Source organism: Pelophylax lessonae (genome assembly GCF_965119305.1).
Source record: "Pelophylax lessonae genome assembly, chromosome: 11".
Taxonomy (NCBI): domain Eukaryota; kingdom Metazoa; phylum Chordata; class Amphibia; order Anura; family Ranidae; genus Pelophylax; species Pelophylax lessonae.
Genome location: NC_138778.1, coordinates 231,794,356 through 231,812,450, shown reverse-complemented (window position 1 = coordinate 231,812,450; position 18,095 = coordinate 231,794,356). Strand labels below are relative to the sequence as shown.

The following is an 18,095-nucleotide window of genomic DNA, read 5'->3' as shown; positions in this document are numbered from 1 at the left end:
CAGGAATAGGGGTTGTGAATAAGTAGAACCCTTTATTAGGTCGGAAGGAACTAAGGGGTGTCGCCTGGAGAAAAAGCAAAGTCTTAGTAGGTTGCCATTAAAACAGTAAAAATTAAAAGTTGATCTGCGGCATCGCAGCAGGGACCTCCATCCCTATATCTGTATCGAAGCATAAAAGAAAAGGGGGGGAAATAGGGGAAAAGGGGGACTTTAAATGAGGTCAATGCTGCATGTAATAAATGAAGAAGATGGTATGTAAAAAAATTAATTTATTAATGCTACATGATAATAAACAATCACGCAGCATATATAAGATAAATTTAGATATAAATAATGAATGACCATAAGTATGGACATGGATCAGAAAAGCAAATATAACATATCATATCATATATGTACACAATTCACAAATATAAATATATTAAAACATATTGAAGCATATCATACAATGGCACAATTATACATGTCATATACATGTTGCATGATTCCTGATCTGTGTTTAGATCCATATAGGCATTACATAGCTCTACGCGTTTCGTGGAAATCGCATCCACTCTTCAGGAGCTTTATAACATAAACTAAAATAAAAAACCAATTAATCCAAAAAACTAGAAATGACAATTGCACCGATGCTGTGAACGATTTGTATCGACAAATACGAAAGTCGAATACTTGCATCTCAAGTGGGAGAAAAAATATATTTTTTCAACTATCAACCAGTAAATTACTGGGACGACTCTAGGGTCCAATATTAGGCATGAGGAATTAGTCCGTTGCAGGGATGCACACAGAGGGTATATGTCTGATCCGGGACTGAGGCGGGTAATACGCCACATGGTCCAAGGGGAGAAAAGAGGACGAGCTGACCAAAAGAAAGGGGAGGGTGATTAGTGAAAAGGTGAGTAGGTTGTCATTGTTTTGTGAATGGAAGGACCTTGTTTTTGTGATAAAAAAAATAATCTTCTGCAACAATAATTGATTGGAGTGTGTAAATGTAAGACCCCCCCCCCCCCCGTGTAACACAGAACAATCTTGCACTTTCAGAAACGTCTGGAACAGCAGAAACAGCAGCCGTCGAGCAGCACCGCCATCAGCACAACCGCCACCGTAAGCCGCGCAGTCTCCCCGCTCTCCACAGCCCACAAAGTTGTCATGAGTTCTATCGCCAGTCCTGTGACTTCCGGGACCAAAGTGGTGCTCACCACAAAGGTCGGGTCTCCTGCCGTGTCTTTCCAGCAGGGCAAGAATTTTCACCAGACATTTGCAACATGGGTCAAGCAAGGACAGACGACATCGGGTAAGTCTGAAGGGTGGGAATGACTTTTTGGAAGTAGGGATCCAGGCTGCCTGTCTGTACACCGTCTAAGAAGTCACTATGGCTTAATATCTGTGTCTGCTTTATAAATAGTACAATGAATTCCAAAATCTCTCTGTACATCAGCTGCATAGATGCCCAACCACGCTCCGGTAGGGTCTGCACTCTTTTAAAGTGAGACAGTGCCTTGAAAAAGTATTCACACCCCTTGAAATTTTCCATGTTACAACCAAAAACGTAAATGTATTTTATTGGGATTTTATGTGATAGACCGACACAAAGTGGCACATAATTGAGAAGTGGAAGGAAAACGATAAATTATACAAATAAATCTGTGAAAAGTGTGGCTGCATTTGTATTCACCCCCCGGAGTCAATACTTTGTAGAACCGCCTTTCCCTGCAATTACAGCTGCAAGTCTTTTTGGGGATGTCTCTACCAGCTTTGCACATCTAGAGAGGACATTTCTGCCCATTCTTCTTTGCAGAATATCTCGAGCTCTGTCAGATTGGATGGAGAGCGTCTGTGAACAGCGATTTTCAAGTCTTGCCACAGATTCTCAATGTGATTTAGGTCTGGACTGTGACTGGGCCATTCTAACACATGAATATGCTTTGATGTAAACCATTCCATTGTAGCTCTGGCTGGATGTTTCGGGTCGTTGTCCTGCTGGAAGGTGAACCTCCGCCCCGGTCTCAAGTCTTTTGCAGACTCTAACAGGTTTTCTTCTAAGAGGGGGATTCTGCAGCAGGTTTTTTTTTTTACCTTCATGAACAGAATGCATCAGGGTAAAAAAAAAAAAAAAAAAAAGCCTTAAGGCTTTAGAACCACTTTAACGTGTTTCATGCAAAGAGATCTAGAGGGGAGAGAGCAGGAAAAGCCTCCGCTGTGTTGATGCTCATTCACAGTTCAGTGAGTACCCTGGAGTAAGACCGGGAGCTGATGCGTTATTTTGGTGTCGCCTTCCTGGGTGTCCAGTGAAAGGCTCTGAGATTTGGTTTAGTTTATATCTGGGACCCGCCTGGACATTTGTCCTTATAAGCACACACCGCTGTCTTCTAGCCTCAAGCACTGATGTGTCATCCACCTCTTCTATCACCACGTCCGGCCAAACGTTCCAGATCACTGGGAGCCCTGTGACTGTGGCCGGGAAAGTGCTCACCAAGCTGCCTCTGCCAGCCAACAGTAAGCTTGTCACCTTAAATGTGCCCTCCACGCAGGGAGGTAAGGGTCCGATGTGACCGAGTACATTGTCTTCCCCTCTATTGTATACGAGTCATGCTGACAGATCTCCTTATCGTGTCTCTCAGGGGTGGTTCAGGTACAGCAGAAGGTACTGGGGATCATTCCAACCAGCACAGCCGGACAGCAGACCTTCACCACTTTCCAGCCACGGACGGCAACCGTTTCCATTCGTCCCAACAGCCTGGGGACAGCGGTGACCACAGCCACCACACAGCAGGTACTTCATTCATTCATACAGCAAACTAAATAAAACAATGTTACAAAAGGTCCCAATCTTCAGCTACTGAAAGTAAGAGAGGTGCACCAGGCTCTGTGTAAGAAAGCCTTGTCCGTGTAATACTGTAGATTAGCTGGATTATTCCTTAATACCCTCTGAGAGCACAGGCAAATACTGTATGTATGTATATGTATGTATGTATATATATATATATATATATATATATATATGTGTGTGTGTGTGTATAATATATATATATGTATGTGTGTGTGTGTGTGTGTGTATGTATATATATATATATATATATATATATATATATATATATATATATATATATATATGTGTATCTATGTGAGTGTGTGTGTGTGTGTATATATATATATATATATATATATATATATGTAGGCTCTACCTAAAGGAGGTTGGAGTCTGAAAGTTGCTCCATGTTTCTTTTATATTTTGTTTAACCAGTTCTGGGCCACCCACAGTGTATTTATGTTGCTACTTTGACATTAAATATCGGGGTTATGGCCGCAAATAGCTGCCATAACCCCAGTATTTTCCTACAGAACCGGTGGTCCTCTTTACTATAAAAGTGGTCCCAGTGGCAGGTTTGTGACGGGATCACTTTTATGGGTGGCAGGAGAGGTGCCCACCCCACTCCTGCCGCTTCCCGGTCCTTTTTCCCCGCTTATCGGAACCGTCGGTAGTGGGGAAAAACGATCCGATCCTCTCTGGTGCTGGGCAGGAAGTGGAGTGAGGGCAAGATGGCCCCCATGTGACTCTATGCCCTTGCAGGACTGGAGCAACATCAGACGTCGCTTCCACCCAATGGCCTTAAAGGGCCACATTTATTTATTTTTTTTTTTTGATGGAAAAAGTCGTTTTTTTTTTTGTTTTTTTTATCATTAAATCTGAAAAAAGTCACCATCTTTTACATGGAAAATGGAGTGTCTGGTGGTTTGAGTCATCCATCCCCAGTGATCTATTATTACATGTAAGATTACTGTGGGAGCTGTGGATTAATACCATGCGTGTTTGACCCTCTTGCTATATGGCACCTGGGTCCACACAGTCCGGTGAGCATACATCTTTATCCCTTTCCTGTGGGTTTTGGCTCTTCACTTGGTTCCCATTAGATGATATAAACTGCTTTGGAAGATTTACAGTCCCTGTTTTGGAGTCTTCAGGACACTGTTTTCAATTTTTTCAGCATTTTTTTTTACTTGGACTCCCTCTCGGAGGAATTTGTTTACACTAACTTCACTTTCAATATATTGGTGACAATGTATTAGTTATTATTACTTAGCGCTGCACTTTGTATTGTATTTACATTGTGTGGAATATATAAATAACAACAAAAAAACACTTTAATCACTTACCGACTGGTCGCCGCCACATATATACTGCAGCAAAGTGGTGGTGTTGTGCGAAACGACGTACCTGTACGTCGTTTCAGTCAATAGCCACTAGATGCCGCCATTGCAGCGCCGGAGAGCCCAATGACACCCTGGGGGCTTATATAATAAGTTATAATTTAAAATGTATCTGGACACCATTTAGTTGTAGCCCACATGGTTCTCAAAGATTGGGAACAGGCACTTCTTTATATATTTTTTCTTACTAACTGAGGGTCTCGTAGGATCAGCCATGCCTGACCGGCAGCCGTTGGGCCACACCGATACACATTGGTGCTCCTTTCCTCTGTTTCAAAGAGCATTCTGATATAACTCCAGTTGTGTGAAATGATGTTCTGTGGGTGATACGTATATCTGGACCTATGCCAAGTCTTGTTATCTTACAGGTGATAACCGCAGGGACCCAGATCAGAGCCGGGATGACTGTGATCAGGACGCCATCTTTGCAGCAGTCCACTGTTGGGAAACCTATTATGAGGACTCCACTGATGGTACAGCAAGGAATCATCCAGTCTGGTAAATGCTTTCACATTGTTTGTACAGTTTTTTTCAAACAGAGTTCAGCCAGCAGCAGGAGAGCGACTTATAGAGGAGGAACAGTAAAAAACCACAGTGCTGCATTACTGAGGAGGAAGCCTTGCTTGTAATGAGTAAATAGGTCTTCAGCTTGCACCTTTATGTGATGTGTGGCCCGCGGAGCCCCCTGATGTGTAGGCCCGCGGAGCCCCCTGATGTGTAGGCCCGCGGAGCCCCCTGATGTGTAGGCCCGCGGAGCCCCCTGATGTGTAGGCCCGCGGAGCCCCCTGATGTGTAGGCCCGCGGAGCCCCCTGATGTGTAGGCCCGCGACCTCAAACCAAGGAAGCCCACTTCAATTACATTCTGCAGGTTTTGTATGCGTTCAGAAAATGGACCACACCTGCAAAACCCAATGGAAGTCTAGTGCAAATCGCAGCTAGCCCGCTGGAAACTGCAGTCAAACTTCGCTGCACCCGCGGTGCAGGTAAACCGCAGTGCATCACTCTGAAAGCAGCCCTATGGGGGGCTCAGAACATTAAGTGCTTGTTTGCAATTTAGGGGGCAGTAAAACCCCATAGTTGGGACATGGTAACCCTGGCCCATGTGACCTCCCTGTCACTTTCCTTTTTTCACACTTGGACAGGAGGGGCATTGGGGGAGGCATATACAGGAATCGATTCTTCATATTCCTCCCCCCACCTGCTGAAATCCGGCTTCTCCTCTTTCCCACGCGAGCATTCAGCGGCTGCAGGAGGAAAATGTTCATTATGCTATTCAAAATAAAACCTTTTAAATTCTGAACCATTTAGTTTCATTGTGGCCCGCGACCGGATACCAAATCCCGGAAGGCGTAACTAATTCCCCTCTGGGTGATCTCTTTACATTGCAGGGATTATAACAACCTTTGTTGCAGATTCCTAACATTTTGTTATTCTGAATAAATCCCTTTTTGTTCCTCTGTGCTGAGTGGGTCTAATGGGAGTGGTTTCATAATTATTAGTCAGCTGTAGCATCTGCAGGGCTCTAATGAGGAAATCTGCTTGGCCTGCATCCCTTTAGACGTGTTCCTATTGGGATGATCTCACCAAAAAATGACATTTTTGTTGCAGGGGATGCCAGAAATCTGACTTGTATCTTAGTGCAGACTTATGGGAAAATCAGTGAGCCAATCACACAAGCAGGAAATTATTTTTCTGGGGGTGTGGTCAGTATACATTCTGTGTACAGAACAGCTCCAGGCGGCCATATTGCATTGCAATTTGAGAAAATTACAGCAGCTGCAGATTTATTAACTTTTTAGCTTAAATTTAAATTTAGCTTTATTAACTTTTAACTGCAGATTTTATTAACTTTTTTATTAACTTTTACCAACTGCAGATTTATTAACTTTTATTAACATTCAATTACAATATGACTACAATTGTATGCACTATATTATTTTTTCCCCCACAAAAGTGGTTACCCGTTAAGTGGCTGCGCTCTTCAAAAGGTTGAGCACCCCTGATGTAGATCTAAAAATATAAAAAATAAAAAAGAATCTTGGAAGTAGGTGGTAGAATTTTAAAGCTCCTCTTCCCCCCACCATTTTGGTTCCCCTTACCATTTGACTAGAGCATTCATTTATCTCTTGTTTTTCAGGTCAACCCCAGCAAGTGGTAACCCAGATCATCCGAGGGCAGCCCGTCACCACCTCGATGCCCATTGGGACCGCAGTTTCCAGTGGAGGGCAGAAGGTTGGCACGCCAGTGCAGCAGGCTCAGCCACAGGCAACAACTCCGCAGGCTGTGCGACCGCTGCAGCACGGGCAGGTTAAACTGACCATGGCACAGCTCACCCAGCTCACCCAGCAGCAGGTAAAGGGGGATGGCAGCATTTCTAACATCCTATTGGTTCTTCTAGGGCAGTGATGGTGAACCTTGGCACCCCAGATGTTTTGGAACTACATTTCCCATGATGCTCAACTACACTGCATAGTTCATGAGCATCATGGGAAATGTAGTTCCAAAAAATCTGGGGTGCCAAGGTTCGCCATCACTGTTCTAGGGGTAAAGAAAGCTTGGCATGGAAGCAAAAGAAACCTAATGTGACTTTTGAAGAGCACACACTAGAGAGTGACATGCTTAGGGGGAGATTTACTAAAACTGGTGTAACTGTGCGTAGTAACCAATGCGCTTCAAGATTTTGGCAAAGCTGAAGATAGAAGCTGATTGGTTACCAGGCACAGCTGCACCAGATTGTGTGTGCAACAATTGTAGTGAATCTTTCCTTTTGTATTCAGTAAAGGCACTTTTAGTTTCTTGGCTCTTGCTGCTCTCTAATCCAGGACAGGAGCTGTAATCTCGAGCACAGTATCCCAGAAGGCAATGCATATATATCTGGCTGCTCTCTGTAATCCAGGACAGGAGCTGTAATCTCGAGCACAGTATCCCATAAGGCAATGCATATATATCTGGCTGCTCTCTGTAATCCAGGACAGGAGCTGTAATCTCGAGCACAGTATCCCAGAAGGCAATGCATATATATCTGGCTGCTCTCTGTAATCCAGGACAGGAGCTGTAATCTCGAGCACAGTATCCCATAAGGCAATGCATATATATCTGGCTGCTCTCTGTAATCCAGGACAGGAGCTGTAATCTCGAGCACAGTATCCCAGAAGGCAATGCATATATATCTGGCTGCTATCTAAAGAAGTCAAAGCCACTTGTGTCTGTTTTGAGGGTGTGTGATTTGCTGCTCATTCTCTATCAGTCACCCCCTGTTCTGTGTCTGCTTTATTTAGGGCGGAAACCAGAGCTTGACTGTTGTGGTCCAGGGTCAGGGCCAGACCACCGGGCAGCTGCAGCTCATTCCACAGGGAGTGACTGTTATTCCCTCTCCAGGGCAGCAGTTAATGCAGGCCGCAATGCCAAATGGCACCATACAGAGGTTCCTCTTCACGCCGCTTCCACCAGGGACCACGACTGTCACAACCGCATTGACACCGACCCCTTCCACCTCCACCACAACAGGTATGTGCATGGAAAATGGTCTCTTATTTCGGCTACGGCCTCTGTGCTTTTAAACCACTAGGTGGCAGCAAAAGAAGTGTAAGTTTGGCATATTCCTTTGTCTTTTGGTGTAATCTTGCCCTTTCGAAGGTTGCCCCCCCCCCCCCCTTCATGACCAGGTTTTTTTTTTTTTTTTTGCTTAAAGCGGAGTTCCGGGCACAAAATCGACCTAATCGATTTTGTGGCCATCCGCTTGCTCTTCTTCACCTGAAAAGGAATTGGATAGTTAGGATTGTTTTTTTTTTTTTTTTTTTTACTTACCTTGTAATTGTAGAAAGAAATACTCCCCTAGTTTCCACTTCCTCCCTCTGTGGCCGCGGCCCGCGCTGTCACTTCCGGTTTGCAATGATTCCTGGGAGCTGAACGTCATCGCTCCCAGGAATCAATGCGACGGCACCGGCCCCGCTCGTCACTTCCGGTGCGACGCCGCATTCCCTGCTAAACAGCTTCTGGGCATGCCGAGAGGGGCCGGTGAAGGCGCATTCTGGGAGAAGAAGACGCAGAAGAGGATCGCGCTGGCTTCAGCTGCCCACAACAGAGATGGCAACGCTGTAGAAGAAATTTTATAAGTGAGTATTTCTTCTTGCAGGTAAGTGCAAACCGGGACAGATCAGAGGCTAGCCATTGTGGAATGTACTAGCCCTGACTGTCCCGGGGGTATGTTCATTGAAAAAATGTTTTTGTGCCCGGAACTCCGCTTTAACCGGTTTCCGACCGCCCACCACAGTATTACCGCGGCAGGCTGGCTCTCCTGCACGAACCAACATAACTCTGTCGGTCGCATGCAGGGTGCTGGGGGGTGAGTGGCAGCGAGGATGCTGATCCACAGGGCCTGGTGGCTTCCATTGTTGCCAGCCGCTATTGCCGCTGGGCACCCGCAACCGCAAAAGAGAGGACGGTCGGATGTTGTAAACACAGCTGACCGTTCTTCTCTCTGAAATGATCAGAGCGCCTGTGATCCTTCTATATAGGAACACAGGTCTCTCTGATCATTTCACAAGCCCATCCCCCATACAGTTAGAAAATACTCCCCTAGACTCACAATTAACCCTTTTGAAAAAATATTTTTTTTTTTACTTTGTTATAAAACATATCCAATAAAAAAAGTTTAAAATCAAATTTATTCGTACATTTATGTCTATGTATTCTGCTACATGTTTTTGGTAAAAAAAATAAAATAAAAAAAATATCATTAAGTGTATATTGATTGGTTTGCGCAAAATTTATAATGCGCGTACAAACTGGGATATTTACTGGAATTTTTTTATTTATTTTTATTTACTAGTAATGTCGGTGATCAGCAACTTATAGCAGGACTGTGATAGTATGGCAGGCAATCTGACACTAACTCACACTTTATAGGAACCAGCGACACTGGTATAGTGATCAGGTCTAATAACATACACTGTCCCTATACTAATGACACTGGCTGGGAAGGGGTTAAACATCTAGGGCGATCAAAGGGTTAAATGTGTGCATCACAGTGCTTGGTGCATTCACTGTGAGCGGTTTTTACTAAGGCACCTGCCAGTTTTTATTCCCTGCTTTGTAGGGAAACAAAAACCGGCATATCTCCGCTGACAGGACAGAGATCTGTTTCATTTACTCTTTCCCGTCTTCCTGTTCACCGATCAGCGGGTGCAGACGGTCAATCTTTGGCCGACACTCGCTGATCGGGTTCTGCTATCCCGCCTGCCCAGAAGTGCCGGATCGCATACTAGATACATGATCCAGTGCAGGAGAGCGCCTCTGCTGCTGTACTCCTACATGAGGCGGTCAGCAAGCGGTTGATGAATGTGGTTATAAAGCTTCAGTTTTTTTTTTTCCCCTAAAAAATAAACGTCATACTTTCCTGCTCTGTGCAATGATTTTGCACAGAGCAGCCCCGATTCCCTTCTGGGGTTCACACCGGCACTCCAGGCCTCTTCTCTTTATCCGTTGCCTCCAGGGAAAGCCGCTTTCCCTGGGGCCCCCTGTCCAGGGTGTCTCCCGAGTCCCGCTGCTGCTTCCTCCATTGAAACAGGCAGTGGGACTCGGCCCTGCTCCCATGTCACTTGAGTTGATTGACAGCAGCGGGACCCAATTGCTCCCCCCTGCTGCTATGCATCTGTCCAATGAGACGAGAGACCGTGGCAGAAACCGCTGCACTCGTGCACATTGTTGGATCAGATGGGCTCCGGTAAGGAAAAGAGGGGGTCTGGGGGGAGCTGTAGCACAGATTTGTTTTTCACCTTAAAGGCAGAAGGTGCATCCTTTGCATTAAGATAAAAAGCCTTCTGTGTCAATGACTTGGCTCTTTACCCATTTGATCGGCTCTGTCCAGTCACAGCCGGTCACATGTAAATGAGGAGGTGCCGTTATTCGGCTCTCCTCGCCCCGCACTGTCAGAGTGTGTGGCGAGGAGAGCTGATCCTCGAAGGGGAGTACAAGACGAGTAATCAGGGCACTGATGATCAGTAGCCTGGTTACAATACAGTAAAATAAATGCACAAGGATGACATCAAACATGACAATCAGTGCCCATTAGTGATGCCTGTCAGTGCCTGCTCATCTGTACTGCCCACCAGTGCTGCCCATCTGTGTCCACTAGTGCCCATAGCTGCCACCTCCTCTGTGCCCATAGCTGCCACCTCCTCTGTGCCCATAGCTGCCACCTCCTCGGTGCCCATAGCTGCCACCTCCTCGGTGCCCATAACTGCCACCTCATCAGCGCCACCTCATCAGCGCCACCTCATCGGCGCCCATAACTGCCACCTCATCAGTGCATATAACTGCCACCTCCTCGGTGCCCATCAGCGCCACCTCATCGGTGCCCATAACTGCCACCTCATCAGTGCCCATAACTGCCACCTCATCAGTGCCCATAACTGCCACCTCATCAGTGCCCATAACTGCCACCTCATCAGTGCCCATAACTGCCACCTCATCAGTGCCCATAACTGCCACCTCATCAGTGCCCATAACTGCCACCTCATCAGTGCCCATAACTGCCACCTCATCAGTGCCCATAACTGCCACCTCATCCGCGCCACCTCATCAGTGCCCATAACTGCCACCTCATCCGCGCCACCTCATCAGTGCCCATAACTGCCACCTCATCCGCGCCACCTCATCAGTGCCCATAACTGCCACCTCATCCGCGCCACCTCATCAGTGCCCATAACTTCCACCTCATCAACGCCGCCTCATCAGCGCACATCAGTATAGAAAAATTACTTATTTTCAAAATGTTCTGTCTATTTTCTTTTTTTAGTAAAAAATAAGAGAGCTCTATTTGTGTGAAAAAAAATAACATTTTAATTTGGGTACAGTGTAGCATGACCGCGCAATTGTCATTCAAATTGTGACAGCGCTGAAAGCTGAGAATTGGTCTGGCCAGAAAGGGGGTGAAAGTGCCCAGTATTGAAGGGGTTAAGGTGAAATCCCTTAAGGCTTTAGTAACACGTTAAGGTTATGATGTGTGGGTGTATACGGCATGTTTTATTCATTATAAGTTTCTCCTCATTCTGTTTGGTTTGATAAAGTCTCTTTGCATTCTTTAACCTTTTAATTTACCAGTGGCCGCAGCCCCAGTGCAGACTTCTTCAGGGCAGAGTGTGGCTCAGGGTACCCAGCCAGCGCCGCCTCCACTTGCTCCATCCCAATCAGGTTCATCGGCTCCATCTTCAGATCAATCCACGATTCCGCCCCAGTCACAGCCCTTTCCTCAGGTCACACCTCAGCAACTGCAAACATCTCATCTACAGTCTTCTGCCACTTCTGAGGACAGCCAGGCAAATGAACATCTTCAGGCGTCAGTCGGCACTGCACAGCCAGTACCAGAGACAAAGCAGCCAGTTGCTCCTGTCCAGACCCCGGTGTCAGCAGAGGCAAAGACTTTAACTGCTCAAGTCCCTTCTCAGGCTTGCTTGTCGCAAGTTGCTGTCCAAATGCAGCCTCAACCTTCCTTACAAGGCCAGACTCAGCTTGTGAGTCGACCTTCAGTTCAGACTTTGTCACCCGCAGTCAGCCAGCCTCAGGCCTCGATCCAGATGACCCTGCCCGCTTCTTTTCACATTCAATCCCAGCTTCCTCAGCAACAGCCCATCCAGGCCCAGTCGAAACCTCAGTCTCTCATGCCGTCAGCCAGTCAGGTGACAGTGCAATCTCCGTCACGGGCTCAACTGCAGATCCAACCCACCCAGACCCAGGTCATCACAATGCCGCAACTCCACCAACAGGTCCAGGTCCTCTCCCACCTTCCGTCACAAGTGGTGGCTCAGCTCCAACAAGGAGGCATTGCCCAGCAGATCAAACTACAGTTGCCCCTCCAGATCCAGCAGGCAGGGGCCACGCAGTCCCACCAGATTCAGAATGTGGTGACCGTTCAGGCTTCCAGCGTTCAGGAGCATCTGCAGAGGATAAAACAGATCCAGGAACAGCAACAGCTAAAGAAGAAACAGCAGGAGGTGAAACGTGAGCAGAGTCTGCAGGGCACCAACCAGAGCGAGATCATCCAGAAACAGGTGAGTCCATGTCTAATGTGCAATAGATTAGAGAACGCTTCGAGCATGTGTCAACCAATAACTTGGTTTTCTAATTTTGGATAGTCATAGGAAGTAGAATCACCCCTGACAGGGTTTTATTTACTGCTGGAAAATCTGCAACAGGGACAAACGGGTGCACATCAAATCTTGAGAGAAGTCCAAATATGTTATAAGCCGTAAGGGTGGCACACCAATAGTTATGTAGACCATCCATTGTTTTAGATTTTACTAGATAAGAGTGCTAACGCGTTTCAGGAGATTAGACACACCCTCTTCATCAGGGCTTGCTTATTATGTGATCTCAAAAATGGCAGCACTCATCAGATTGTGATTGAAGCAGACTCTTGTGTGAGCTTTCTGAAATCCGCAGACAAGGACCATTTATAAATGTCTTGGTATTCAAGGGGTTAAAACAAGCAGCTATACGCTTGGTATTTGTTTACTGCTGGCAATCCGCTTTCAGGTAAAAGCGATCCCAGTGCCTCTAGAGGCACCCATTTTCTTTTATGGGGCATGTTCTCTGCTTGATTAGCTGCTGTGGAGGGCAGGAGAGACATTGGAGGTGTAATAGACCCCTGATATCTCCATTAGGACCCTTCACCTACCTATTCTTTCACATAAGGAATTTGTTGGATAGCAATAAAGTTAAAGGATAAGTTCACCATTGGGAGCGTGTTAGGTTTCACCCATTTTTAGGGTGAAACTGGTAACGTGCCCAATGCTCCCCAGCATGCTCTCCTATGTCTCCCCCGGCATGCTTTCCTATGTCTCCCCCGGCATGCTTTCCTATGTCTCCCCCGGCATGCTTTCCTATGTCTCCCCCGGCATGCTCTCCTATGTCTCCCCCGGCATGCTCTCCTATGTCTCCCCCGGCATGCTCTCCTATGTCTCCCCCGGCATGCTCTCCTATGTCTCCCCCGGCATGCTCTCCTATGTCTCCCCCGGCATGCTCTCCTATGTCTCCCCCGGCATGCTCTCCTATGTCTCCCCCGGCATGCTCTCCTATGTCTCCCCCGGCATGCTCTCCTATGTCTCCCCCGGCATGCTCTCCTATGTCTCCCCCGGCATGCTCTCCTATGTCTCCCCCGGCATGCTCTCCTATGTCTCCCCCGGCATGCTCTCCTATGTCTCCCCCGGCATGCTCTACTATGTCTCCCCCGGCACGCTCTCCTATGTCTCCCCCGGCACGCTCTCCTATGTCTCCCCCGGCACGCTCTCCTATGTCTCCCCCGGCACGCTCTCCTATGTCTCCCCCGGCACGCTCTCCTATGTCTCCCCCCCGGCACGCTCTCCTATGTCTCCCCCCCGGCACGCTCTCCTATGTCTCCCCCCCGGCACGCTCTCCTATGTCTCCCCCCCGGCACGCTCTCCTATGTCTCCCCCCCGGCACGCTCTCCTATGTCTCCCCCCCGGCACGCTCTCCTATGTCTCCCCCCCCGGCACGCTCTCCTATGTCTCCCCCCCCGGCACGCTCTCCTATGTCTCCCCCCCCGGCACGCTCTCCTATGTCTCCCCCCCGGCACGTTCTCCTATGTCTCCCCCCCGGCACGTTCTCCTATGTCTCCCCGGCACGTTCTCCTATGTCTCCCCCCCCCGGCACGTTCTCCTATGTCTCCCCCCCGGCACGTTCTCCTATGTCTCCCCCCCGGCACGTTCTCCTATGTCTCCCCCCCGGCACGTTCTCCTATGTCTCCCCCCCGGCACGCTCTCCTATGTCTCCCCCCCGGCACGCTCTCCTATGTCTCCCCCCCGGCACGCTCTCCTATGTCTCCCCCCCGGCACGCTCTCCTATGTCTCCCCCCCGGCACGCTCTCCTATGTCTCCCCCCCGGCACGCTCTCCTATGTCTCCCCCCCGGCACGCTCTCCTATGTCTCCCCCCCGGCACGCTCTCCTATGTCTCCCCCCCGGCACGCTCTCCTATGTCTCCCCCCCGGCACGCTCTCCTATGTCTCCCCCCCGGCACGCTCTCCTATGTCTCCCCCCCGGCACGCTCTCCTATGTCTCCCCCCCGGCACGCTCTCCTATGTCTCCCCCCCGGCACGCTCTCCTATGTCTCCCCCCCGGCACGCTCTCCTATGTCTCCCCCCCGGCACGCTCTCCTATGTCTCCCCCCCGGCACGCTCTCCTATGTCTCCCCCCCGGCACGCTCTCCTATGTCTCCCCCCCGGCACGCTCTCCTATGTCTCCCCCCCGGCACGCTCTCCTATGTCTCCCCCCCGGCACGCTCTCCTATGTCTCCCCGCACACACAGGCTGTTATCAGCAGTTTTTGGCAGGGGGCGTTTTCTGGCTGTAAAATAAAAATTCACACTTAGTGGGTTTTAGGAGGCGTTTTTCAGCTGTAAAAACGCTCTAAGGGTCCTTTCACACGGGCGATGCGATCAGATACACCTGTCAGTTTTTCAGGCGGACCTGATCGGATGCTCCATGCATCCCTATGGGGCAGCGGATGTCAGCGGAGACATCTCCTCTGACACCCGCTGCTATCCGCTTCCAATCCTGTCCGGGAAATCCGGACGGAAGGAAACCCTTTTTTCCATCCCTCCATCGGATCGGATGAGAACGGACAGGCGGTCCATTCTCATCCGATTCCCCCAAAGAGGACAGCGGGGATCTGACAGCTCCGTCTCCGCACACAGAGCAAAGACTGAGCTGTCATCCGCCTGCTCAGCGGGGATCGGCGGATCGATCCCCCGCTGAGCAGAGAACGGACCTCGTCGGACGCTGACCATGTGAAAGGACCCTCAGTCCCGGTTCACACATCCGTGTTTGTGGAGATCGCATGTAATTCGGAGCGCACTGCTCCTAATTACATGCGATCTGATGTGCGGATGCGAGTTCAGCCATACACTGAATTCGCACTGTATCCGCACCAAACACGCACATGAGGCTTTCTTTGAGCCGCAGTAGAATCGGATCGCACAGTGGTTCACACTTGTACGATCGGATTCTGTGCGTACTTGCAGATCGCACTGCGATATGCGATCGCAACTGGGGATGTCACTTTAATTGACACCCCCTGCGTATCGCATATGGCAGTGTGAACTGCCAGATGTGCGGATGTGATGCGGGAACAGGCTGCATATTCGCAGCGTTCCCGCATCGCAGAAGTGTGAACCGGCAATAACTCTGGTAAAAGCTAAAAAATGCAGAAAAAAAGCGGCTGTTCAGTGTTTAAAAACGTTTTTGAGGCATAAGCTTTTGTGGGAGTATAGTTCTGCTAAAAAAATGCCAAAAAAACGCTGCTGCAAAAAGGTGAAAAATGCCGTCAGCCCGCTCCATAGACCGGAACGGTCCAATGCTGAACTGTTGGGGTGGGGAGGGGAGTGTGGTTTTCTGAAAGATCGGTGGGTCAGATGAGTATCACCTTTAGTCCCACTGTATGGGAAGAATTTTTATTATTTTTCATTTAAAGCCTAACTCGGGGAAAAAAAATTGCGCTAGCGTAGGGCTTTAGCCTTTTTAGCGGTATTCCCGAGCGTGGCTCGGGGTTACATTTCAGAGCCAAAAACGGTACCCCCGAGCCACACTCGGGGTACCGCCAGAAGCATTGCTTGATCCTGTAAGCAGGGTTACTTACCTTGTCACCGGGATCCAGCGATGTGTCCCGGCGGTGTCTCGCGGCGGATCTTCCTCCCGATCGTCTCCGTGCCCCGGCTTCTGTCTCCTGCGACGTGACGTTCGCAGGGGATTGGAACCGGCGGCAAATTCAAATGTAAAAACACACCAACACACTGATACCATTCAAAATAAAAAGGTAAAAGCATGCCCAGTGCGCCTACTAGTAGAGGAACCGATTTTGGTTGGAAGTGGGTTCTGTTGTTGAGTATTATTGTAAACACGACTGCATATGGCACACAATCATCACCCCAAAATCCACGGCTAATGGTGACCTGCAAGGGATGAGCAGTTCATTTTTAAAACCTTTCCAGGAACAAGGAAAGCGGTGGATGAACCCCGCTGGCTGCCGGGTGAGGTAGGAATCGGCCACTTGTGACTTCTCTGTTTTCATCTGTCAGGTGGTGATGAAGCAGAATGCAGTCATTGAACACTTGAAACAGAAGAAAATTATGACGCCGGTGGAGAGAGAGGAGAATCAGAGGTTTGAATTTGTCTTGTCTTTTTATTTGTCTGTCGAGTTTAACAGTCTGTAACGCTACAGTGTCTGTCTGCTTTCCAGGATGATCGTGTGTAACCAGGTGATGAAATACATCCTGGACAAAATCGACAAAGAGGAGAAGCAGGCGGCTAAGAAGAGGAAGCGGGAGGAGAGCGTAGAGCAAAAGAAGAGCAAGCAGAACGCCAGCCGGCTCTCCGCCCTACTCTTCAAACACAAAGAGCAGCTGAAGGCTGAGATCCTGAAGAAGAGAGCGCTGCTGGATAAAGAGCTGCAGATTGAGGTCCAGGTGAGAAGACATTCTGCTGTAGAGAACGGTTCAAAACTTGGAAGTGCTTAGCCTTTTTTTTTCAATACTTTGAAATGTTTTTCAGGATGACCTAAAGAAAGACCTGAATAAGATTAAGAAAGAAAAAGAGAGAGCCCAGGCAGTAGCTCTTGCGGCTGCTGCAGCTGCTACCCCACTGCCTCCGCTACCACCACCTAAATTGCCCTCACCACCACCATCATCTAAATTGCCCTCACCGCCACCATCATCTAAATTGCCTTCCCCGCCACCATCATCTAAATTGCCTTCCCCGCCACCGTCATCTAAATTGCCTTCCCCGCCACCGTCATCTAAATTGCCTTCCCCGCCACCGTCATCTAAATTGCCTTCCCCGCCACCATCTAAATTGCCCTCACCACCACCACCATCATCTAAATTGCCCTCACCACCACCATCATGTAAATTGCCCTCATCACCACCACCATCATGTAAATTGTCCTCACCGCCACCATCATGTAAATTGTCCTCACCGCCACCATCATGTAAATTGTCCTCACCGCCACCATCATGTAAATTGTCCTCACCGCCACCATCATGTAAATTGCCCTCACCGCCACCATCCTCTAAATTGCCCTCACCACCACCATCTAAATTGCTCTCACCACCTCTACCTTCACCTCCTCAAACAACCCATAAGGCAACCCCCACCTCCCCAACATCTGGCTCCACCAGCCTGCCTTCCCATAAGAGGAAGAGAGAAGAGGAGAAAGAGTCCCCTCCTTCCAAGTCTAAGAAAAAGAAAATGATATCCACTACCTCAAAAGACTCCAAGAAAGACAACAAAATCTACTGCATCTGCAAGACGCCCTACGACGAATCCAAGTGAGTATTTGTACCTTCGGACCTTGCTCATGTTTACTGGGTATGAAAAAATGAAGGCACTGCATAGAAGTCTGAACTGCAGTTTCTTGTAGATGAGTCACCTGACCTGGCTGATTTTCAACCTGATTGGGTGATTTTGTCATAGAATGGCACCAGATATTTTCCAGGGTATCTATCAGATCTTCGATAGTTTAACACAGCACCTCTTTCAAAACTTGTTCTGGCTTAACAATGGGTAAGTGTATGACCTGATGTCATCGTTACACTGCTCATGTTTGCTCCACTTTGGAAGTTTTGATGGAGAGAAAACACCATACATGTCCAAGGGAGACAACACCATACATGTCCAAGGGAGACAACACCATACATGTCCAAGGGAGACAACACCATACATGTCCAAGGGAGACAACACCATACATGTCCAAGGGAGACAACACCATACATGTCCAAGGGAGACAACACCATACATGTCCAAGGGAGACAACACCATACATGTCCAAGGGAGACAACACCATACATGTCCAAGGGAGACAACACCATACAT

General features: G+C 48.4%; 1 protein-coding gene across 1 annotated transcript in view; it reads left to right on the top strand.

The window, feature by feature from the left end:
- Positions 1-18,095, top strand: part of BPTF (bromodomain PHD finger transcription factor) — a 109,017-nt gene that overhangs the window by 75,534 nt on the left and 15,388 nt on the right. Inside the window, exons 18-27 of the mRNA XM_082272102.1 lie at positions 1,045-1,297; positions 2,377-2,538; positions 2,625-2,776; positions 4,581-4,710; positions 6,350-6,564; positions 7,491-7,719; positions 11,326-12,263; positions 16,304-16,386; positions 16,465-16,690; positions 16,776-17,551. Coding sequence (XP_082128228.1) covers positions 1,045-1,297; positions 2,377-2,538; positions 2,625-2,776; positions 4,581-4,710; positions 6,350-6,564; positions 7,491-7,719; positions 11,326-12,263; positions 16,304-16,386; positions 16,465-16,690; positions 16,776-17,551 — 3,164 coding nt within the window. The remainder of the gene's footprint in view (positions 1-1,044; positions 1,298-2,376; positions 2,539-2,624; positions 2,777-4,580; positions 4,711-6,349; positions 6,565-7,490; positions 7,720-11,325; positions 12,264-16,303; positions 16,387-16,464; positions 16,691-16,775; positions 17,552-18,095) is intronic.